We start from the raw sequence: 25,222 nt of genomic DNA, 5'->3' as shown, positions 1-25,222 counted from the left end.
AGATTGTTCAAGGCAAATAGCAGATAAGAGAACCAGGAACTCTTGTAATGATCCCATCGAGTGTGCATGGTCTAGTACGAGAAGCACTCAGGGCAGGTGCCTAGCTGATAAACGGGCCAGGAAAACTCAGGGGGATTGTACAGACGCCTGCTTAGTGTTGTTCTGGGAGCCCAGGGCCTTGCCCCATAACCACCCACTCACCTAACACTCAGGTCAACACTGTGCCTACTGGTTTTTATGGGGGGTTTTTTTGTTTGTTTTTCTTTTGGGTTTTTTTTTTTTGGTGCCAGAAAGCCCCTGGATAGGGAAGCTCATCTCTCACCATTAATGATATGGTTATTATATGCCACAAGAAATTTATCACTAGGGCCAAAAAATATGGACATCAAAGTATAAATGACTAGAACCTAGGCCTTTGCTGAGATTTAGGAGGGAGTACAGAACCCTACTAAGACTTGTGACCTTGATGGGCTTTCTGAGAACCCTGTCTGCCAAGGTGGCTGACTTCAACTTACTCACCAATTCCCCCTTTCCCCGCCTCGGCCTACAGTTGTGACGGGGTGCCTTTTCTCATGCATGACTATGACCTGAGAAGAACAACCAACATCAGGGAGATCATGCCAAATGCCTCCAACACAACAACTAGCCTCTTCTACTGGGATTTCCTGTCAACTCTGAATGCTGGCCGCTGGTTTGTACAACCACAGGTAAGACACATTCTCCAGCTCGACAACCCTGCATTGATTCCCTCTCTAGTACAAGGCCATGTGCTGCTCCTGGAGGTAAAGGCTTTTAGATGAAAATAGTCAAGAATACACACAATTCACCCTGCTCAACTGGTTGGGGTGTTGTCCTGTAAACTAAAAGGTAATAAGTTCAATGCCTTGTCAAGGTACATGCCTACATTGCAGGTTTTGTCCCTAATGGGGGCACATGTGAGAAGCAACCGATTGATGTTTCTCTCTCTCCCTTTCCCTCTCTGTAAAATCAATAAACATGTCCTTGCGTGAGGATTTAAAAAGAATACACACAATTTCATTCCAGTTGGGTGGCAGGATTATGTAGCATTGTCAGAAGGGCCTTTCCAGTAATGCAATCAATTTCTTTACTGCTTTCTGTACTCACTGGAAATTCGGAAGACAAACTTGTAATCTTATGATTGCCACGTAATTCTCTTCTTTCCAAGAATTTCATAAATTTTCACAGCATGCCTACCATGTACATTACACTTTCCTGGCCATTTTGAATAGCTCAAAATCACAGATAAGGAAGACTAGGAAACATTTTCTCTTCATTCTCTCTTCTTACCATTCAAAAATATTAATTGAGTACCTATTGGGTACTAGATACAAGGAATACAATGATGAATAAACATAGATTTAGACTTAATGGAGTTCGCTGCCTAGAGTAAGAAACTGGCAATTACCATACATTGTGATAAGCACTAAACTAGAGTCAATTTCAGGTTGCTAGTTTGTGTTTTATAACTCACCAAGTTTGCAGTAATTTGTGATAGCAGCCCTTGGAAACTAATGCAGTCAGTACAACACGTCTGTATTATCTTCCATTATTTCTATATGTAACATTTGACTCTGGTCCTCTTCATAGGAATAACTAACTGTTTCTGATGTTTGAGCCTTTAAAAAATGTATACCATAATACTGCATTAGCAAGTGTAACCTATAAAGAGAAATATGATTGGGAATTAGACTGATTTCTATAATCAAGTTGAGTCACAGTCTTTAAGTGTGGAAATCTTCCACAGACTGTCTGCATGTCTATTTATCCATCAGTCCATCCATTAATCAGCTAATAGTAGTTTAACATCTTGTAAGGCTGTTGACTCGACTTTTTTTTACCAAATTTATTTTAGAAGCATTAACTTCATATTAGCTAGGAGTTGGCAAGGAATGTATGTTCAACATAGCATATATTATTTTAATTTAATTTAATTTTTTAATTTTAATTTTCGATTAAACTTCACATTCTGTGTTGTTTTGTATCAGTTTCAGTGTACACATAGTGGTTAGATAGTCATATACTTTATGAAGTATATGACTGAGATTTCTCCTACCTACCTGGCAACATACATAGTCATTACACTCATTACTCATGACTCATGTAATGAGTCAATCCACTCATTACATTATTATTGACTCTATTTATTCCCTAATGGTACTGTACATGACCATCTCTATTCTTTAACTACCAATCTGTACTTCGTACTTCTTACCTCTTTTACCCAGTCCCCCAAACTGCTGCTCCCTTGACTACCATCAGTTTGTTCTCTGTATCTATGAATCTGTTTCAGGTTTGTTTGTTTATTTTGTTCATTATATTCCACATATAAGTGAAATCACATAGTATTGACTTTCTCTGACTGACTTGTTACACTTAGCATAATACCCTCTAGGTCCATCTGTGCTGTCACAAGTGATAAGAAACCATTCCTTTTTATGGCCAAATGATATTCCATTGTATATATGTACTACAGCTTTTTTGTCTGCTTGTGTATTGATGGAAATTTGGTTTGCTTCCATAGTTTGGCTATTGTATATAATGCTACAGTGAACATAGGGGTGCACATATTCCCCTGCATTATTGTTTTGCTTTTTGGGGGGTCTATACCCAGAAGTGGAATCATTCATCCAGTGTATTTTCAAGATGTTTACAGTAGTAATAGTTTGGTGGAGCTGAATTTTAGTTACAGTGATGGTTGTCTAGAAAATCACAGAGTTGGACAAAGTACTGTTTTAAGTAAGAGGAACATGATAGGCTAAGTCATCAGTGTGTAACTTGAGTTCAAGGAAAACAAAAGTATGACCACAAGATAAAGAACAAAAGCATTAAAGGCAAGTTTGGCATTTATCAGGAGAATCTTTTCCTAGTGCTTTTTCATGACTGCTGTTCTACTTCAAGTCGTTGTTTGCTAGTTACAAGGACCTTGGGTGAGCTCTTGACTTGCAGTGGTTCCCTGGGGAACGTAGGTTTCTGATCTCTACTGGCTGAACCTCTCCTATTCTTGTGGATGGGTGATGTCGTTTTAGTTGGGAAGTGTGCATCCAAGAATGAATTCCTTCCACTTTAACTGCTCTGCTGGAGTGCAGAGTATCTGGTATGGTCGTTCCCAGTGATGTTCAAGGGCAGTCTTCCTGTGAGCTGCTTTCCAGCGTGTTCCTCTAATGACAGGGCTGAGATCTCTTGGTTAATCCTTTATGATATTTAACTAAAAGAGGTTTTTATAAAAGACTGATAGGAATTTTGAGTGGAGATGTTCCTAAAACATGGGGCTGCACTGAGTAGTTGGTAGAGAGATAACCTAGGACCTCCTTGTGAGAAAGAACGAAGTTTAAGAGAAAAGGGCAGTGCTTGAGGGCATGGGATTTCCAGGGTATCTGGTAGTTTGGCTGACTTCAGTGTTCACATTTCGTGTATTCTTTCCAATTTCGAGGGTATGGTGTGTATGAGGACAGGAGGTGTTTTAGTAAGAAGCAAAGTTTTGCATAATTTAAAATAAATATCCAAGTAAAATGTTTTCCCCTACTACAGTATAGTAAGGTAGAATGGCTTAGGTAGAGAAAACACATATATAATAGTTTATAAAGCCATTTTAAGGTGATGTTACTTTTTAATAGAGAAATGCTTTACCCTGCCCATAAAATAACTATGAAATTAATAGTACAAATTCATTACCCACAGAGGGAAGAAACTGTACAAAATCTGTTTTGAGTGGGTCCCTTTGGACAAGGTTCCAATCCATGTCTCACTTTTGTAGTCTTTTCAGGATTGTGTTAGTTACAGCTGATGAAGAAAACTGGTCACATATGTTGATATTTTAGAAAAGTTGCCCATCAGCGTTTGTTTAATACCGCAGTCAGTTCCCCCCCTGTGATGAGTTGTGTCCTGGAGGATTTGGGGAAGTATCTGTTTGAGGTTAATTGGTGCTACCAGGTGGCCATCAGGAACCTGACAGCCTGCTTAGTTCTAGTGTTTTGTTTTGTTTTCCAGAATTGGGGCCACATTTTGTGCATTAATGATGTAATTATTGAACTCCATGGAATGGTCTTTCTTCTCTCTGAGAGGCCCTTCCTTGTCTGAGGACTTTATCAGAGCGTTCTGTTCAGTGTGGTGGTATGCCAAAGCACTTCCTCTCCTGTCTCTCTCACTGTGCACCTCCACCTTTAGGAGCACAATTTATTTGGGAAGCTTCAAGGCCTGGGTAATTTGTTTATTTACTTACTTTTAATATAGATAACTGAGAAGGCTAAATTCCTCTGTTTTCCCTCCATCGCATTCTACAGCGAACTGCTTCAGAAGCAGACAAGCAGTCGTGGAGAAGAGTCACCCTTTTATTTTTAGCAATCTCACATGCTGTAGGGAGGGCTGTGTTTTGGCCACTTGAGTCAATGTGATTTCTGGGAATAGATTTGAGTTTCTATAAGAAAATGTAGAAACATTATTGCATAGTCAGCCTATTACTATTTTTGTTCGTTAAAAAATACAACCTATCAATAAATAATATTAAATCCAGATTTGATATAGGAGCATCCAAAATAACTGTTCCTGGCCTGGACCATTATCAAATTACAGAAATGCTGAGAGTCTTTCTCACTGGTAAGGATAATGCTGTTGCTGTATTAAGAGTGTTACTCTGGCAAGTGGTCACATGAGAAAGAGACTGTAACTGTGTGGCAATTAACCAGCTAACATAAAATATCGGGTATTTTCATTTAACGACAGGGATTGTATAAATGTGGTACCGCACAGTAGAAAGGTGAAGCTAGGACAGGACCTGAAGGCAGGTGGACTTGTTCAGCCAGGACTGCGTCTTTTTCTGAGGAGAGAAAGAGGCCTTGCTGCTGGAACGGGGCACAGGCAGTGATGGCAACAAGTCTTTGATGTGTGCCAAGCCTCTGAGATAGTGCCCCTAGAGCACGACCTCCCCTTTTGTTTACTTTCAAAAAGAAAGGTTTGCGATGATCTGGAAGATCAGCAAAGATGATTGTTGAAGAAATATTTGAGATCGCCGAAGGTCTTTGGTTTCTGTGATTCATGAGAATGGTTCCAACTTGTTGAAGTCAAATCACAGAGGCCTCTTTCAAAAAAGCTTGCTACCTATACTTTACATCCAGTTAATCCCAGAAATCATCTTAATTGTCTTTAGTGGTTGGTTTTGGATAACTCTGGAGACTTTGTAATCTCTCATTACATTATATGCCCCCTTAGCCAGTACAGCATGGCTTAGATCAAAGGTTGACAAACCACAGTCAGTGTCCAAATCTAGCCCACTGTAATTTTAATCCAGTCCAATTAAAATTACACTTTTACCTGGCTGGTGTAGCTCAGTGAATTGAGCTCTGGCCTGCGAACCACACGATCATGGTTTGGTTCCCAGTCAGGGCACATGCCTGGATTGCAGGCCAGTTCCCAGCAGGGGACTCACGAGAGGCAACCATACATTGATATTTCTCTCCTTTCCTTCCTCTCTAAAGATAAATAAATAAAATCTTTAAAAAATGTGGTCTTTAAAAAAATTACACTTTTAATTGTGGGGGAAAAAACAAAAGAATGATGTTTCGTGATGTGTTAAAAATATATAAAACTGAAATTTCATTGTCAATAAGCAAAGTTCATTGGAACATAGCCATTCTTATTCACTTACGAATTGTCTATGGCTATTTTCATAGTCTAATAGCAGAGCTGAATAGTTGGGTGACAGAATGTCTATCTCACAAAGTCAAAAATATTTAGTATATGGTCCTTCACAGAATCAGTTTCCTGAACCCCAGATAATGAACTGTTATCTTGTAGAATCAAAATTTTTTCTTAAAATTTTTATGAGAGGAGCTATGTTATGGGAGAAAACCCTGGTTCTTCTCTCACCTACGCAGTAAAGAATTACTGATCAGTAGCCTATTAGCATGCATGCATAGTTTATTACTGCTAAGTTCTAATGGGAGAGCAAAAGCAGGGTGGCCAGAAGCCAGGTGCCAACACCGAGATGTCCAGAGCCCCAGGTTACCAGGGATTCCTGGGCCAGAGGTTGAGTGGCCAGGAGACCCCCAGGTGGCAAGAAAGAGCCAAGAGAAGAGAGCAAGTCCTTTGTTCTGAGGACTTACTTGTTGGGAGTGGTGGGAGTGAAGAAGTTACATATTGATTGATGGGTAAAGGTGGTGCCAGTTTTCCTTCAGGGAGACATGATTACCCAAATGTAGGTATGGGTGGGGGTCTGTTAGCCTGAATTCTTATTTTGCTCCAGACTCTGCTCATTCTGCATACATGACAGGGGACACGCAATTAACCAAAGTTGTTTCATGGACCTTTTCTCCGGGCACTGTAGACCTCCTCCCCTTCCAGGCCTTGTAATGAATACACAGTCTCAAGGCTTTCCTTTTCCCAGGAGAAAAGGAAAGCCCACACTCCTCTTTCTTAAAAATTATGGTACCTTGAATCACCCAATAGCTGGCTTTTCTACTTGTGATTTCTCCAAGCACAGGAAAAGAGAAGTGAGGACCCTTCAGTCCTTAATTGAGGAACCTGGTGTCTTCTGTGGAGAATTAGAAATTTGTTGTCATTTCTCCATTGTTACTTCCTTTGGCTTTTGAAAATACACAACCACACATTGGAGATAGTCTAAACTGGCATGGTTCCATTCCAGTTTATTTTTTTACTAAGTCCCCTATGTTTTTACTTCAAAAAAAAAAAGACTTTACTTCAGCTGTTATATCTGCCCCATAGTACCACTTACAGGTTACTGGATCCTATATAGCAGGGGTGTGAACCTCATTTTCACCAGGGGTTGCATCAGCCTCACAGTTGCCTTCAAAGGGCTGAATGTAATTTCAGGACTGTGTAGATGTAACTACTCCTTAACAGTTAAGCAAGAGCTCGTCACTGCTGCTGGGTAGAAACAAGGTGCAGGGCCATATGAAACAAGGCAAAGGGCCGGATTTGGCCCACAGACCTTGTGTTTGCCACCTGTGCTATATAGTTTTAAGCTCTGTTGTTAATTAATATTTATTTATCTATCTATCTATTTATTCATTACTTTGAATTTTTCATACAGTTTATCCTTAAAGGAAAAGCTTCATATGTGTCTTCCTATAGTGCTTTTCCTATTCTTTTTGTCCATTCAGGGACATTTTAAATATTATGTACAGACTACTTACTTAAATCCTGTCTTGGCCTATCCCATTTTTTATTTTTAAAAAATTATTTTATTATTGTTCAATTACAGTTGTCTGCATTTTCCCCCACCACTCCCCCCAAAGCCAGCCAAACCCAATTCCCTCCCTTGCTTCCACTCTTCCCCTTGGTTTTGTCCATGTGTCCTTTATAGTAGTTCTAAAAACCCTTCTCTCCGCTGTCTGCTCCCCCTTTCCCTCTGGCTATTGTTAGATTGTTCTTACTTTCAATGTGTCTGGTTATATTGTATTTGCTTTTTCCTTTTGTTGATTATATTCCATTTATAGGTGAGATCATATGGTATTTGTCCCTCGCCTCCTGGCTTATTTCACTTAGCATAATGCTCTCCAGTTCCATCCATGCTATATTGCAAATGGTAGGAGCCACTTCCTTCTCTCTGCTGCATAGTATTCCATTGTGTAAATGTACCATAGGTCTTTGATCCACTCATTTACTGATGGGCACTTAGGTTGCTTTCAGCACTTGGCTATTATAAATAGAGCTGCTATGAACATTGGGGTGCATAGGTTCTTTTGGATTGGTGTTTCAGGGCTCTTAGGATATAATCCCAGCCGTGGAATTGCTGGGTCAAAAGGCAGTTCCATTTTTAGTTTTCTGAGGAAATTCCATACTTTTTTTCACAGTGGTTGTACCAGTCTGAATTCCCACCAACAGTGCACTAGGGTTCCTTTTCTCCACATCCTGTTGTTTGTTGATTTGTTTATGATGGCCACTTCTGACCGGTGTGAAGTGGTACCTCATTGTGATTTTAATTTGCCTTTCTCTGATGGCTAGTGATGCTGAGCATCTTTTCATGTGTCTCTGAGCCCTCTGTATGTCCTTTGTGGAGAAGTGTCTGTTCAAGTTTTTTGCCCATTTTTTAATTGGGTATTTTGTTTTCTTGGAGTGGAGTCATGTGAGTTCTTTATATATTTTGGAGATCAAACCCTTGTCTGAGGTATCATTGGCAAATATGTCTTTCCATATAGTTGGTTCTCTTTTCATTTTAATGCTGCTTTCTTTAGATATGCAGAAGCTTTTTAATTTTATGAGGTCCCATTTGTTTATTCTTTCCTTATCTCACTTGTTTTAGGGGTTATATCAGTGAAGATGTTGCTGCGTGGAATATCTGAGATTTCCCTGCCAATGTTTTTCTCTAGGACTTTTATGGTATTATGACTTATATTTAGGTCTTTCATTCACCTTGAATTTATTTTTGTGTATGGTGTAAGTTGGTGATCGAGTTTCATTTTTTTCATGTATCTGTCCAGATCTCCCAATACCATTTGTTGAAGATGCTATTTTTACTCCATTTTATGCTTCTTCCCCCTTTGTCAAATATTAATTGACTGTAAAGACTTGGGTTTATTTTGGGGCTCTCTGTTCTGTTGCATTGGTCTATGTGTCTGCTATTATACCCGTACTAGGCTGTTTTGATTACAGTGTCCTTGTAATACAGTTTGATATCAGGTATGGTGATCCCTCCTACTTTGTTCTTCTTTCTCAAAATCACTGCAGCTATTCAGGGTCATTTATTGTTCCATATAAATTTCTGAAATGTTTTTTCTATATCTCTGAAATATGTCATTGGTACTTTGGTAGGGATTGTAATGAATCTATAAATCACTTTGGATAGTATGGCCATTTTGATTATGTTAATTCTTCCAATCCATGAGCATGGTACATGCTTCCATTTGTTTGTGTCTTCCTTAATTTCTTTCTTCAGTGTTTTATAGTTTTTTCAGTATAGGTCTTTTACCTCCTTGGTTAGGTTTATTCCTAGGTACTTTATTTTTCTTGTTGCTATATCAAATGGGATTTTTCTCCTGATTTCTGTTTCTGATATTTCACTGTTGGTATACAAAAATGCCTTTGATTTTTGAATATTGATTTTGTATCTGGCTGTTTTGCCAAATTCATTTATCAGGTCCAGTAGTTTTTTTGTAGAGTCGGTAGGATTTTCTATGTACACTGTCATGTCATTTGTAAACAATGACAGTTTTACTTCCTCCTTTCCAATTTGGATGCCTTTTATATTTTTTCTTGTCTGATTGCTGTGGCTAGGATTTCCAATACTATTTTGAGTAGGAGTGGTGAAAGTGGGCACCCTTGTCTTGTTCCTGATCTTAGTGGGAAAGTTCTAAGTTTTTGTCTATTGAATATGATGTTGGCTGCAGGTCTCTCATATATGGCCTTTATTAGGTTGAGGAATGCTCCCTCTATTCCCACTTTGCTGGGTGTTTGTAATCATAAATGAGTGCTGTACCTTATCAAATGCTTTTTCTGCATGTATTGATATGATCATGTGATTTTTATCTTTCTTTTTGTTTATGTGGTGTATTACATTTATTGATTTGCAAATATTGTACCATCCTTGCATCCCTGGTTGGCCTATCCCATCTTGTTTTTTTTAACAATCTTCTCCACACTAAGTTCTAACAGTTAAATGAGTCAGTTGTCCTAGATTTGGTATAGAGTCAAACAAAATCTTGAATCCTGAAGGAAATTGTTATTTTCCTGAAAATGAAAAAAAAAAAACCTCTTTTTAAACTATGATTTAATTCAGCTTCTGTGATCTGCCTTCCAGTCTAATATGGGGGTATTGTGCAATGTGTTTCTTCCTGAGAGAAAGCTGAGAAAAGACAGCTTGCTAAGTAGGTCAAGGAAAGGAGAAGAAATAGAGTGAGAATGAGAATGAAGATAAAATTGTACAGAGAGAAGATTATTCGAGTTAAGAAAATGTAGTGGCTACTGCTTGCTTCTTTGACTTCACCCACAAATAATCTACAGTAGGTAAATTATGATCAAAGCAACCATATGTATGGGTTAAGGTGTAAAGTGAAATGCTGTATATTGCAAAGACAGACTATAGTTCCTGCTTTAAGGGAGTTACACTGTAGTTGAAGCAGTAGAAAATGAGGGAACTAAGTGAACTGTTCACTGTTCTGTGTCCCAGACATGTTCCTAGACCACAGGTAGCAAACACAGGGCCTATGGGCTGAATCTGGCCATCCACCTTATTTTTTCTGGTTTGGCACCTTGTTTATACCTGGCAGCAGCTCCAAGCTCCTTGCCCCTAGTTAAGGAGTAGTTACATTTATACAGTCATAAAATTACAGTCGGCCCTTTGAAGGCAACAGCAAGGCTGATGTGGCTCCCTATTAAAATGAGTTTGACACCCCTGTCCTAGACCCTATATATATTTTATGATATTTGATCTTCAAAATAATCTTGAGAAATCTATAGACTATTCCTTCCCTTCTGTCCTCTACTTTATGTTTGGGCAATGAACACCTTGAAAATGTAAGTGATTTTACAAGGTTACATAGCAAGAAGCATATGAAACCAGGATTTTCATCTGGTCTAAGACATCCACAAATAACCATAGAAGACAGAAGGAGACATAAAATTACAGAGGCAAAAAAAATGGGCCACTGAGTTTTACACCATCAAAGTCTCTTTAGTTCAGGAATGTTTAAGGAAGGCTTCATGAATGAGGTAGCATTTGAACTGGACCTTGCAGGTGAAGGGCAGAATTTTAAGAGGCAGATATGGCCCAGAAGGCAAATGAGTGATGGAGCTGGGATTGACTCCAATTCAGTCTGAAGCCATAGCCTATTTCTGCAACAGTGAGAGCAATTATTGGAAGCCAGTGCAACTGAAAAGAAATTGGATTACCTTCAGTTAGAGAAAAAAGTCTAAAAAGGAAGGTTAAGACAGGAACATGAAGGACTTTCAGTGCAAATATACTGGTACCAGGTTCTTTGACATAGACCATAATTACCTATGGAGATTGCATTTAATTTCTCTCCTTGGTAACTCTGAGCTCAGGACCAGTATTTCAGATGGCCTGGTGGGCTGAATGGTAATGGAGCAACACGTAGGTAGGAGCAGGTGTCAAGCTATATAGCAGGAGTATTGTAAAATGCTTCTGATGGAAGCCAACGCAATCTCTTTTGTATTTATTCTTTTTTAGCTCAAACCATTTCATAATATGGACCCCTTATCAGAAGCTGATAGAGAAAAAGCAAGAAATCAAAAGATTCCAAAACTAACTGATTTATTGGAACTTGCACAGAAGGAGAGAAAATTTGTGATATTTGATCTGAATAACCCTTCAAGAAAACACCCTTTCAGAAAAACATTTATCCAACAAGTAGTACGTGTGATCCTTGACTCTAAAATTGAGCAACATCTGGTATGTCTATCTCAGTATTTATGGTAGAGGTTGGGAGGTGGGTAGCGTGTCCCTAGAGAGTAGCAGTTGAAACTGACCAACTTGTAGATCTTTCCTGTCATTCTTAAATAATTTTGTTCCCTATAAGAATGGAGATTGTTTCTTTTTTAAAAAATTTATTTTAGAAAGAGAGAGGAAGGGAGAGAGAGAAATGTTGATTTGTTGTTCCACTTATTTATGCATTCGTTGGTTGCTTCTTGTATGAGCCCTGATTACATATTGAACTAGCAGCCTTGGCATATTTGGATGATTCCTTAACCCAGCCAGGGCTGGAGATTCTTTCTTATACAGCTACATGTGGCAAGGAAAAATGGCCCACTTATATTCATCTCAGTGGGTTATATTTATCTCATACCAATGGAACTGTTTGCACAGATGAGTCATAATCGCATTCCCTGTTGGCAGGAAATGAGCCCTGTCAAAGAGATGTTTAGCAGCATTAGCCGGAGGAGATGCCTATGATTCTCACCTTTCATCCACACCTGCTACCCCCTCATCCACCTTGTCAGTGTGAGGCTATCTGCCCACAATGGGCCCTTGACCCCCATGATGTTACCTGAGAAAACTCAGCTGCAGAACGACTGGTGAAAGCCCCATTGTAAGAGTTTATTAGACAATATTAGGCTAAGGGCTGGAATCCCTCTCTGCTCCCTATAGACTGTTACCAGTGCTGGAATGGGGCTCTATCTATCCTACATGGGACTGTTTGTACCTAGACAGGTACAAACTGAAAAGTTTCCTATTTTCTTACAGATTTATTGGCTGCCAGGTAGTGAAAGGAATTATGTCAAGTCAGAAGCTCCTGGTTTTCAGCAAGTGGGCCAGCTAAACCCCATTGAAGTACTTGCGAGAGAAAATATCAGTATAATAAATGTTGACTACAAGAAGTTGTTCTACAGTGGGTTGAGGTAAGTGCCTGGCCACACCTCTCTTGGCACATATTGCCTGCCTTGCACAAAAACCTGCATTCTGACCAAACTGCTTAGCTTCCCCTTTCCATCTCAGGATTTCTGTGTGCGGCTGTCTGTTTGGAATCCCCTGTCGTTCTCTTCTTGCTCTTCCCTCTCTTTCCTTCTTTCTCCCTCTACCAACAAACCTTCACCAAGTGTAGACTAGCCCCTTCTCCTTTGTGCTTCAGTCTCTCATCATTCAACACTCATTTTTGTATGCTTGGCATTTTTTTTATAAAGTTATTGTTGAAAAGTCAGAACTCAAAAAGGTGTTAATTTTTTTAAAGTGTTTATTTCCTCCTACCATTACCAGTTAGATTGCAGTACCTCATAAATAGCTTAGCGGGAAGCAGCCAGTGTTGATGTACAGTGGCAGCAGGTTATCCAGAAGATCTAGCTGAGATAATTAATGAAGGTGGCTATACTAAAAAAAAACGGGTTTTCAGTGTAGATTAAATAGTTTTATACTGGGAGAAAATGCCATCTAGGACTTCCATAGTTAGAGAGAAGTCAATGCCTGGCTTCAGAGCTTCAAAGGACAGGCTGGTTCTTCTGTTAGGGGCTAATGCAGCTACTGAAGTTGAAGCCAATGCTCATTTACCATTGCAAAAACCCTAGGCCCTTAAGAATTACGCTAAATATACTCTTCCTGTGCCCTATAAATGGAATAACAAAGGCTGGATAACAGCACATCTGTTACAACATGATTTACTAAACATTTAAACTCACCGTTGAGAACTACTATCCAGAAATAAAACATCCCTTTCAAAATATTACTGCTCATTGATAATGCATCTTTTCACCCAAGAGCTCTGATGGAGATTAGTGTTGTTTTCATGTCTGTTAATAAAACATCTATTCTTCAGTTCATGAATCAAGAGTTATTTTGACCTTTTAAGTCTTATTTAAGAAATACATTTTGTAAGGCTCTAGCTGCCATATATAGTGGGTAGCGTGATTCCTCTGATGGATCTGTACAAATTAAATAGAGAACTTTCTGTAAAGGATTCAGTATTCTAGATGCCATTAACAACATTTATGATTCATAAGAAGGGATCAATATATCAACATTAATAGGAGATTGGAAGAAGTTGATTCTAACCCTCATGGAAGGTTTGAGAGGATGGCTCCAATTTTAGAAGAAGTTCTATGGGTAAATGCTATCAAACAGCATCATTTGCTGCAGAGAAATTATTTGTGAAAGGGAGAGTCAGTCGATGGGGTGGACTTCAGTGTTTTATTTTATGAAATCGTTGCAGCCATGTTAACCTTCAGTAACTGCCACCCCGACCAGTCAGTGGTCACCGACATTCAGGGAGGACCCCCACCAGAAAACAAGGTCATGACTTGCTGAAGGATCCGGGGATGGTTAGCATTTTTTTAGCAATAAAGAATTTTTAAAATTAAGGCATGTACATTGTTTCATAGACAGAATGCTATTGCACACTTAATAAACTACAGTGTAGTGTAACCATGAATTCTATATGCACTAGGGAACTGAAAGATTTGTGTGACTGGCTTTATCGCAATACTTTCTTTATTGCAGTGTTCTGGTACCAAACCCAAAATATCTTCAAGGTATGACTGTTACACCCAGAAATAGTATTGCTGGATCATATAGTAGTTTTATTTTTGATTTTTTGAGCAACTACCATACTGTTTTCCATAGCAGGTCTACCAACAGTGCCCAAGGTTTCTAATTTTTCCACATCTTCCATGTCCTTATTGACATCTGTTTCATGCAGCCATTTTAATGAGTTGGTATCAGTTCTTCTTTTGATGTTTGGGAAATTCAGCAGTAAAGTCATTGGGTCCAGAATTTTTTCAGGAGATTTTGGTTAATATTTAATCTCTTTACTTGTGTAGACCTTCACATGTTTTATTTCTTCATGAGTCAGTCTTGATAGGTCTTGATAGGTCAGTCTTTCTAGAAATTTATTTATTTAATATAGCTTATCCAGTTTGTTGGGGGAAAGTTTTTCATACTTCGTACTCTCTTATAACCCTTTTTGTTTCTGTAAAATTGGTAATAATGTCCTCACTTTTATTTCTGAGTTAAGTAATTTGAGTATTTTCTCTTCTTTTTAGTTCATATAGCTAAAAGTTTATCATATTGTCAATCTTTCCAAAGAAATAACTGTTGGTTTCATTGATTTTTCTCAGTTTTCTGGTCTTTAGTTTGTTTGTCTTTTCTAATTTTTATCATTTTCTTCTGCTTATTATGTTGGGTCAGTTTTCTCTTAATATAATTTTTCTGAAGTTTGGTTGTTGATATGAGTTTTTTCTTTTTAAAATGTAAGCATTGATTCTCCCCTAGAACCACTTTTGCTGCATCCCATGAGTTTTGGTATGTCGTGTTTTCATTTTCATTCATTTATGTATTTTCTAATTTCCTTTGTGGTTTCTTGGTTGATCCTTTGGTTATTTAAAATTGTGTTGCTTAATTTTTGCAAATATGTGAATTTTCCAGTGTTTCTTCTGTCATTGACTTCCAACTTTATCTTATTGTAATTAAGGAAGATATTTTGTATGGTATCTATCATTTTACATCTGCTGACATTTAATTTGTAATTTAACATATGGTCTGTTCTGAAAAATGCCCCCTGTGCAATTGAGAAGAGTGTGTATGCTGTTATTTGGGGGTTTGATGTTCCGTATATGTCAGTTAGGTATAGTTGGCTTCTTCTGTTGATTAAATCCTCCATTTCCTTAATTTCTGTCTGCTAGTTTGATCAATTATTGAGAATGGGATATTGAAGTCTCCAACTATTATTGTACAACTGTCTATTTCTTTCTTCAATTCTGTCAGTTTTTGCTTTATAAATTTGGCTGATCTGTCATTATGTATGTAAATGTTTACAATTGTTATATCTTCTTGATGTATTGAATTTTTTACTGATATATAAAATTCTTCTTTGTCTCTCATAACCTTTTTTGGTATAAAGCTATTTTGTCTGATAATAGTACAGCCACCCCTGCTGTTTTTGGTTACTCATTGCATGGAGGGTTTTCTTTTTCATCCTTTTACTTGAAATCTATCCGTGTTTTTGAATGTGAAGTGAGTCTCTTATAGACAGCATAAAGTTGGTTAATGTGTTTTTATCTATTCTGTCAATCTTTTTCTTTTGATTGGAAACTTTAAACTATTTACATTTAAAATAATTACTTATAGGGAGGGACGTTTAGCATTTTGTTACTTAAGTCATTTCTGTAAATGTCTGTTATTTTGTTTCCATCATTTAATATTTTATTTTGTTGTTTCTATATGCATTATAGCTTGGTTGTCTTTTATTTTCTGCATTATTGTTTTCTTTTATGTTTAATTGATTTTTTTGTAGTGAAATGTTTAAATCCTTTGCTCATCTTCTTTTGTGTATACTTTGTGCCTTTTTCTTTGTGGTTACCGTGGGCATTACATTTAACTTAAAGTTATAATATTTTGAATCTGTAACAGCTTTACTTTAATAACATGTAAAACTGTGTTCCTTTCCGGCTCCATTCCTACACTTTCAGTTGCCTGTCCAGTTGCTCCTGTACCATTTGTTGGGGAAAAAAACCCTCCTTACTCCACTGAATTGCTCTTGTACCTTTGTCAAAATTCATTTGGTTCCTGGCTGGTGTGGTTCAGTGGAGTGAGTGCCAGCCTGTGAACCAAAGGGTTGCCGGTTTGATTCCCAGTCAGGGCACATGCCTGGATTACAGGCCAGGTCCCTAGTGAGGGGTGAATGAGAGACACCACACATTGATTTTTCTCTCCCTCACTTTCTTCTTCCCTTCCCTTCCCTCTATAAATAAAACTATTTAAAAATGTCATTGAGGCATATTTGTGTGGGACTATTTCTGGGCATTATTTTTTTTTAATTTTATTTATTTATTTTAGACAGAGGGGAAGGGAGAGAGAAAGAGAGAGAAAGAGAGAAACATCAATGTGTGGTTGCCTCTCATATGCCCGCAACCTGGCCTGTAACCCAGGCATGTGCCCTGACTGGGAATCTAACCAGCGACTCTTTGGTTCACAGGCCAGTGCTCAGTCCACTAAGCCACACCATCCAGGACAATCTCTGGGTATTAAATTATATTCTACTGATTTATGTGTCTATGCCTTTCACTACCATACTGTTTTGATTGCCGTAACTGTATCATAAGCCTTCATATGGAATAGGGTCATTCCCTCTCAATTTAATATTCTTTTCCATGATTGTTTTAGTTTCTTTTGGGTTGTGCTTTTCCATATAAATTTTGGAATGAGCTGGTTCATGTTGAGCCTTCCAATCCATGGACATATATACCTCTCTGTTTATTTAACTAATTGTTGATGACTTTCATCAGCATTTTTTAGATTTCAAGTTACTGTTTCTATGCTTAGTTTGTTAAGTTTATACTTAAGTTATTGATTTTCTTTGGGGTGGTTTTAAATGATATAGTGTTCTTTTAAATACATTTTATTGATTATGCCATTATAGTTGTTCTATTTCCCCCCTTCATACCCCTCCACCCTGCACACCCCCTCCCCCACCACTCTCCCCCTTTAGTTTATGACCACGTGTCTTAAGTTCTTTAGATTCTATATTTCCCATACTATTCTTGCACTCTCCCATCTATTTTCTACCTACCGTCTATGCTACTTATTTTCTGTACCTTCTCCCCCCTTCTCCTCCTCCCACTCCCCTGTTGCTAACCCTCCATGTGATCTTCATTTCTATGGTTCCACTCCTGATCTAGCTATCCTCTTAGTTTGCTTTTGTTTTAGGTGTGGTTGTTAATAACTGTGAGTTTGCTGTCCTTTCACTGTTCATATTTTTATCTTCTTTTTCTAATATAAGTCCCTTTAGCATTTTATATAATAACGGCTTGGTGATGATGAACTCCTTGAATTTGATCTTATCTGAGAAGCACTTTATCTGTCCTTCCATTCTAAATGAAAGTTTTGCTGGATAGAGCAATCTTGGATGGAGGTCTTTGGATTTCATGACTTTTTTTTTTTTTATCCAGGTTTTTTATTTTTTTTATTTTATTTTTTCAATTTTTTTATTTAATTATTTTTCAAGTACAGTTTTCTGTCTATTACTCCCATCCCATCCCACCCCCTATCCTCCCCCTCCCTCCCATTTCCACCCTTCTCAGTTGTTGTCCATGTATCCTTTATATAGGTTCCTCTAAATCCCTCCCTTATTTCCCCTGGGCTGACAGTGACCAGAGGGGAGAGGGGAGGGATTTCATGACTTGGAATACTTCTTTCCAGCCCCTTCTTGCTTGTAAGGTCTCTTTGGAGAAATCTGCTGACAGTCTGATGGGAACTCCTTTGTAGGTGACTGTCTCCTTATCTCTTTCTCTTTCTAGGATTCTCTCCTTCATTTTAATCTTGACTAACGTAATTATGATGTGCCTTGGTGTGTTCCTTCTTGGGTCCAACTTCTTTGGCACTCTCTGAGCTTCCCAGACTTCCTGGAAGTCTATTTCCTTTACCAGACTGGGGAAGTTCCCCTTTATTATTTGTTCAAATAAGTTTTCCACTTGTGGCTGTTCCTCTTCCCCTTCTGGTACCCCTATAATCCGGATGTTGGAACGTTTAAAGATGTCCTGGAGGTTCCTAAGCCTCTCCTCATTTTTTTGAATTCTTGTTACTTCATATTTTTCTGTTTGGTCATTTTTTTCTTCCTTCTGGTCCACTCCCTTGATTTGAGTCCCAGTTTCCTTTCCATCACTATTGGTTTCCTGTGCATTTCCCTTCATTTCAATCAATTTAGCCTTCATATGTTCCTCTAATTTGTGTCTAAATCAACCAGTTCTGTGAGCATCCTGATCACTAGTATTTTGAACTGTGCATCTGAGAGGTTGGCTATTTCTTGGTCACTTAGAGTTATCAGCTCTGGGGCTTTGAGTTCTTGAGCCATGTTTTGGACTGTTTGTGACTGTTACGTCTGAGGAGCAGAGCCCTAGGTGTTCACCAGGGCCGGGCAACTCAGTGGCTGGGTTGTGACACTATATGTGGGGGTGGGGTCAAAGAGGAGCAATGATGGTCCCCTCTGCTGCTTCCCACTGCTGGGGCCTGTGATGTCTGTCTCACTGCTTGTTCCTTCACTGTTTTATCTGCAAATGTGTGACCACGGTCAACCTGCCGCCTTGCACCCTCACTGGGTCCGCCTATTGCTACCCCACGGCTGCCTGCGCGCCTGGGTCGGGGTATCTTTCCTAACTGACCCTGCTCCACTGCTGGCTCTGCCCCTCTTACCTGTCTGGTTGAATGGTTCGTTGTTGTCGGACTTTGGTATAGTTTCAATTTTCTGTGTTTTGGCTGCGTCTTTGTTTACTAAAACTTTGTTGTCTTTAAACTTGGTTGTGGGAGAAGGCACAGTGTTTCCACCTATGCCTCCATCTTGGCGGAAGTTCAGTGTTTTTAATATCAGTCTCTGTATGTTCACTATTAATATACAGAAATAGGATTGTCCTTTGTGAATTGTTTAAAATAATTTTAAAGTATTTTTTAGATACTTGGGATGCTTCTATATCTTGGCGATTGTAAATAACACTGGAATGAACATAGGGTGCTTATGTACTTTCAAATTAGTTTTTTGAGTTCCTTCAGATATACTCCCAGAAGTGAGATCACTGGGTCAAAAGGCAGATTCATCTTTAATTTCTTGATGTATCTCCATACTGCTTTCCACAGTGGTTGCACCAGTCTGCATTCCCACCAACAGTGCAAAAGGGTTCCCCTTTCTCTACATCCTCAGCAGCACTTGTTTGTTGATTTATTGATGATAGTCATTCTGACAGGTGTGAGATGATATTATGTTGTGGTTTTCACTTGCATTTCTCTGATGATCAGTGACATTGAGCATCTTTTTATGTTTCTATTAGCCATCTGTATGTCCTCTTTGGAGAATGTCTCTTCAGGTCCTTTGACCATTTTCTAATTGGGTTGTTTGTTTTTTTGGTGTTGGCTTTTGTAAGTTCTTTATAAATTTTGGATATTAACTCCTTATCATATATATTGGTGAATATGTTCTCCCATTCCATGGGTTGTCTTTTTATTTTGTTGATGGTTCCCTTAGCTGTGCAAAAATGTTTTAGTTTGATGTAGTCCCATTTGTTTATTTTTTCATTTCCCTTGTCTGGGGAGATATATCTGATAAAATATTGCAAGGAACAATGTCTGAGATTTTGCTGCCTATGATTTCTTCTATAATTTTAATGGTTTTGGGTATAACATTTAAGTCTTTGATTCATTTTGAATTTACTCCTGTGTGTAGTGTAATAAGGTGGTCTAGTTTCATTTTTTTGCATGGATTTGTCCAGTTTTCCCAACACCATTTATTGAATAAACTATCTTAAGCCCATTTTATGTGTTTGCTTCCTCTGTCAAATATTAATTGACTGTAAACATGTGAGTTTATTCTTGGGCTCTCTATTCTGTACCACTGATCTATGTGTCTGTTTTTATGCTAGTACCATGCTGTTTTGATAACTATGGCCTTATAGGTTAGTTTGATATTAGGTACCATGATTCCTCCAACTTTGTTCTTCTTTCTCAGGATCACTGTTGCTATGTGGGCCTTTTGTGGTCCCATATAAATTGTTGAGACATTTGTTCTAGTTCTATGAAATAAGTCCTTGAAATCTTAATTAGTAGATGAGTGGATAAAACAACTGGGACATTTACTGAATGGAATACTACTTGACTGTAAAAAAAGAAGAAGGTTTCAACTTTTGTGACTGTATGGATGGACTTGGAGAATATTATACTACATGAAATAAGCCAATCAGAAAGGCAAAGACCATAAGATTTCATTCACATGTGGAACCTAATGAACAAACTGAACTAACAAGAAAAATAGAGACAGACTCATATAGAGAGCAGGCTGAGGCTAAGGAGTACAGGGACTGATCAACAAGTAAAAAAGACTCATGGGCATGGACAACAGTATGGTGATTGTAGAGGTGGGAGAGGAAGTGTGGGGGACTAAATGGTAATGGAGAAAAATAAATTTAAAACATTTTGTTAAGTAGCTTTTTACCACTGTTTTCTTATTTCTGTTTATCTTTAGTTGATCTGTAGAATTGTCTTAGAGACATACCAGGTCACTAATTGACAACCCTCCTGCAAAGGTGGTGTTACTACTTTTATCTTAATTTATATATTCAGCGTAAGAACCTGCCTCACCAGCATATGACAGAGCTGGGATTGAAACCCAGGCTCGTACAGAGCTGCTACCAGTATGGTATACCAGCTTTATTTTAAAGAAAATTTTTGACATTGCTGAAGGATGTCTTTTCTAAGAAATTCAGGGTCAGGATTACATGACAGCAACTGCAGCAAAGCAAGAGCCTCGAAGACTCCACTGCCCCCAGCACAGCCGAGACCTGAGCCGACACTGGGGGCTGTCTGTGGGCCCCTCACTCCCTTGATGAGTCGATGAGTCGGAGAAGTCCCGTTGTATTGGAGTGAGATGGACGGTAGCTTTGACTGCGATTGTGGTGAGCTGGAGCCACCTGATCGCTAACAAAAGACATCTGTTAACTAGCAGCTACCAGGGCTTCCTGTTGAAATATACAGCAACAAAGGAAGAAAAGCATAACAGAGATAGTGCTTACTGGCACCTTAGAACGATGCTGCCCGGGACCAGTCCAACACTGAATGTATCTGCACTGTGAGGAGAATGTTCATAGAAGCCTATTGTGTGCATATTTATTCACATTTTTGTCAAATGTTAAATCATTTAGCACAGTAAATCTGAGTGCATAGTATGTCATTTCAGTCCATTTGAGTTTCTTGAATTTTTTTTTAGATGTCTGCAGAGTTGCTGCCCCTTCCTTAAGCTACGTGTACTGCAGTCTATTTAATGTTCAATATGAGGAGAGCTTTTTAGCTTTAAATCTAAGGGGAATTCAGTGGGCCTGGTTGGCATATGCAGTGAACATCAAGAAACCTTCTTGCTGTGGAAGCAAAATTATTCTTCTTCTCCCTTTTTGAAAGATCTTTTCTTTTGATGCCAATTTTCTTCCTTGTTTACACAAGTTCAGCAATTTGAAAGGAAAAGGCAATAGTAAGAGTTTCAAAATGGCAGAGAAATTTGAGTCTCATGAACATTCATGGTTTTGATCTGGGCTCTAGATATATGGACTTTAAAGCATTGGGTAGTGGAGGCAATGGCTTGTTTTTTTCTGCTATAGACAATGATGGTGACAAAAGTGTAGCCATCAAGAAGATTGTCCTTACTGATCTCCAGAGTGTCAAACATTCTCTATGTGAAATTGAAATTATTAGAAGACTTGACCATCATAACATTGTGAAAGTATTTGAAATTCTTGGTCCTAGTGGAAGCCGGTTACTGACGATGTGGGCTCTCTCACCAAGCAGAACAGCGTTTCCACCGTTCAGGAGTACATGGAGGCACATGTGGCACACCTGCTGGAGCAGCGCCCTTTACTGGAAGAGCATACTGGCTTTTCCTGTATCAGCTGCTGCCTGGGCTCAAATATATTCACTCTGCAAACATACTGCACAAAGATCTCACACCAGCTCATCTTTTCAATGACACTGAAGACTTGGTGCTGAAGATAGGTAACTTTGGTCTTGAGCGGATCACAGATCCCCATTATTCCCATAAGGGTCATCTTTCTGAAGGATTGGTTACTAAATGGTACAGAGCTCCACGCCTTTTACTTTCTCCTAATAATTATACTAAAACCATTGACATGTGGGCTGCATGCTGCATTTTGCTGAAATGCTGACTGGTAAAACCCTCTTTGCAGGTGCACATGAACTTGAACAGATGTAGTTTATTGTAGAATCTATTCCTGTTGTACATGAGGAAGATCATCAGGAGCTTCTCAGCGTAATTCCAGTTTACATTAGGAATGACATAACTGAGCCACATAAACCTTTAACTCAGCTGCTTCCAGGAATTAGTTGAGAAGCACTGGATTTCATGGAACAAATTTTGACATTAGCCCCATGGATCAGTTGACAGCAGAAGAGGCGCTTTCCTATCCTTACATGAGCATATATTCTTTTCCAATGGATGAGCCAATTGCCAGTCATTCTTTTCATATTGAAGATGAAGTTGATGATATTTTGCTTATGGATGAAACCAATAGCCACATTTATAACTGGGAAAGGTATCATGATTGTCAATTTTTAGAGCATGATTGGCCTATACATAACAATTTTGATGTTGATGAAGTTCAGTGTGACCCAAGAGTTTTGTCTGATGTCACTGATGAAGAAGTACAAGTTGATCCACGAAATTTGGAGATCACAAAAAGTATTTGGAGGATCCTGCTTTTGATAACAGTTACTCTACTGAGCCTCACTGGCAGTACTCAGATCATCATGAAAACAAATACTGTGATCTGGAGTGTAGCCATACTTGCAACTACAAAATGAGGTCATCGTCATATTTAGGTAACTTAGTTTGGAGAGAAAGTAAAGTTAACCATTACTATGAACCCAAGCTTTATTATAGATCTTTCCAATTGGAAAGAACAAAGCAAAGAAAAATCTGATAAGAAAGGCAAGTCAAAATGTGAAAGGAGTGGGTTGGTTAACGCCCAGATAGCTCTAGAGGAGACATCACAGCAACTGGCTGCAAAGGAAAGGGAAAAGAACCAGGGATTTGACTGTGATTCTTTTATTGCAGGAACTATTCAGTTTAGTTCACAACATGAGCCTACTGATGTTGATAAATCGAATGACTTGAGTAGCTCAGTGTCCCAACTAGAATTGAAAAGTTTCATATCAAAGTCAGCAAGCCAAGAAAAACAGGAAAAGGGAATGGCAAATTTGGCTCAGTTAGAAGCCTTGTACCAGTCTTCTTGGGATAGCCAGTTTGTGGGTAGTGGGGATGGCTGTTTTCTCATAAATCAGTTTTGTTGTGAGGTAAGGAAGGATGAACAAATTGAGAAGGAAAACACTACTCTAGTTACTTGGACACGTTCTGTAGTAGGGAAAGAAGATACTGAAATGCTAGAAACTGAGCCTGTACAAGATGGGAAGCTTGGGAGCAGGGGTTGGGGGGCGGGAAATGAGGAAGGATTTCTGAGTAACAGTGGTGAATTCCTCTTTAACAAGCAGCTTGAATCCACAGGCATCCCACAGTTTCACAGTCCAGTCGGGTCACCACTTAAGTGAATACAGGCCACATTAACACCTTCTGCTATGAAATCTTCCCCTCAGATTGCTCATGAAACACACAGCAGCATTCTGAAACATCTGAATTAAAACACTCACCAGACATTTCTCTTTGTATTCTTCATGAAATGTGTTTGTCTTTTATATTACTAGTTTTTAAGTCATTTTTTTACTTGCATCAGTAAAAAAAACTTGAATCTTGTGTCATTTAGAAAGGATTTTATTATTTCTTGGTTTTTAAAATCCAGACTTTTTTCTACACGTGAGATGGTTTTCATTTTAACTGGCATGTCGTTTGCACACAAAAATAAAGAATAGAGCAAAATAATGCAATGCAAGAGACAAAAAAATGCACTAAAACAAGTAAAAAACATTCTCTATAAAACAGTGATCTGTTGTACAGGAAACAAAAATCTTGCCTTGAAATGTACACAGTGAGTCTGTACATAATTGTGTACAATTATCTTTTTTCCTAAAACATTTTTCATTCATAAGTATTTCCAAGTTTTTCATACAGTACACATTTCTTCAAACACGTGTTACCAGTAGCAACTGAAAAGGAATGCCGAATTTGGTATACATGTGTTATCTACCTCAAGGTAACAAAAGTATGTGACAAAACATACACCACCCCTAGTGCTTCCCAGTATGCACTTCTCTTTAGCCAGCATCTGTTGTAGTAAACTGTTCATAAGATTCACTCACCATTTATAAATGTTCTGGTGTGCCTTCTTTATAGTGAAGTGTTACTACATCACATCTTATTTATTTTAGCAAATCAATATATTTTTTGCATTAAATGGTAAAAGTTAATTTAGCTTTTGAGATTTATTTGCAAATACACTTTTTCCATTTAGCACTATGGTTTGTTGCCTACTTACCTGAATATATAATGTCAGTTTATTCTAAGGCTGTCTACTTGCTTAATTTGCTTAAGTATTCATTTTAAGTAAAGTGCTCAATGTGTATAGGAATTTGTGTTTTGGAGGTACTTGATCTATCTACAAAGAAAAATTAGGAGTTACTTTATTATAAATTGCTCCTAGAATTCTTAATTGTGTTTATTTAAAAGAAAAACTGTAATGTCAGACTTGTGTGCATGGAAGTAATTAATGTACATCATTATTGTAGTTTAAAAGTTGTACATGATAGTCCTGGTTGGTGTGGCTTGGTGGATTGAGCAAGGGCCTGTGAACCAAAGTGTTGCTAGTTCCATTCCCAGTCAGGGCACATGCCGGGGGTTGCAGGCCAGGTCCCCATGGGGGCCATGTGGGAGTCAACCACACACTGATATTTCTCTCCTTCTCTTCTCTCCCTTCCTGTCTCTCTAAAACGATAAATAAAATCTTAAAAAATATAAAAGTTCTTTTAACAAACAAAAACAAAGTTGTATATGATGAGACGTATTTTGTTCTTACTCTATGTTTTCACTGAATGATCTATTCCCATCCCAAGGCAACCATGAATAAAATTAGGTTGAATTGTAGCATGTGGCATTGCAGTTTCTTAGAATTTGTTTCATCCATTTTATTTCATTGAATACTGTCTGTATCTTTGGTTATCTTGTTTGAAGACAAAGGGCAAATAAAATGTGGCCAGCCAAAAAGAAAGAAATTTAATCCCCCAAAATGACAACTTGAATGACTAAATATTTCTCTACTTATCCTCTTCCTGTCTCTCTAGACAGTGCAGGAGTATTTACTGACATTTAGTGCA

General features: G+C 38.3%; 1 protein-coding gene and 1 pseudogene across 1 annotated transcript in view; both read left to right on the top strand.

Annotated features, from left to right (window-relative positions):
- Nucleotides 1–25,222, top strand: part of LOC118991428 (glycerophosphodiester phosphodiesterase domain-containing protein 4-like) — a 72,125-nt gene that overhangs the window by 39,922 nt on the left and 6,981 nt on the right. The window contains exon 9 of the mRNA XM_037052644.1: nt 12,176–12,330. Coding sequence (XP_036908539.1) covers nt 12,176–12,330 — 155 coding nt within the window. The remainder of the gene's footprint in view (nt 1–12,175; nt 12,331–25,222) is intronic.
- On the top strand, nt 21,306–23,596 carry LOC118991427 (mitogen-activated protein kinase 6-like; annotated as a pseudogene).

The sequence above is a fragment of the Sturnira hondurensis genome, unplaced genomic scaffold (genome assembly GCF_014824575.4).
Source record: "Sturnira hondurensis isolate 20B ecotype Veracruz unplaced genomic scaffold, ASM1482457v3 Scaffold0007501, whole genome shotgun sequence".
Taxonomy (NCBI): domain Eukaryota; kingdom Metazoa; phylum Chordata; class Mammalia; order Chiroptera; family Phyllostomidae; genus Sturnira; species Sturnira hondurensis.
Note: the sequence above shows the minus strand (reverse complement) of the source record. Positions and strands in the feature narration are given on the sequence as shown.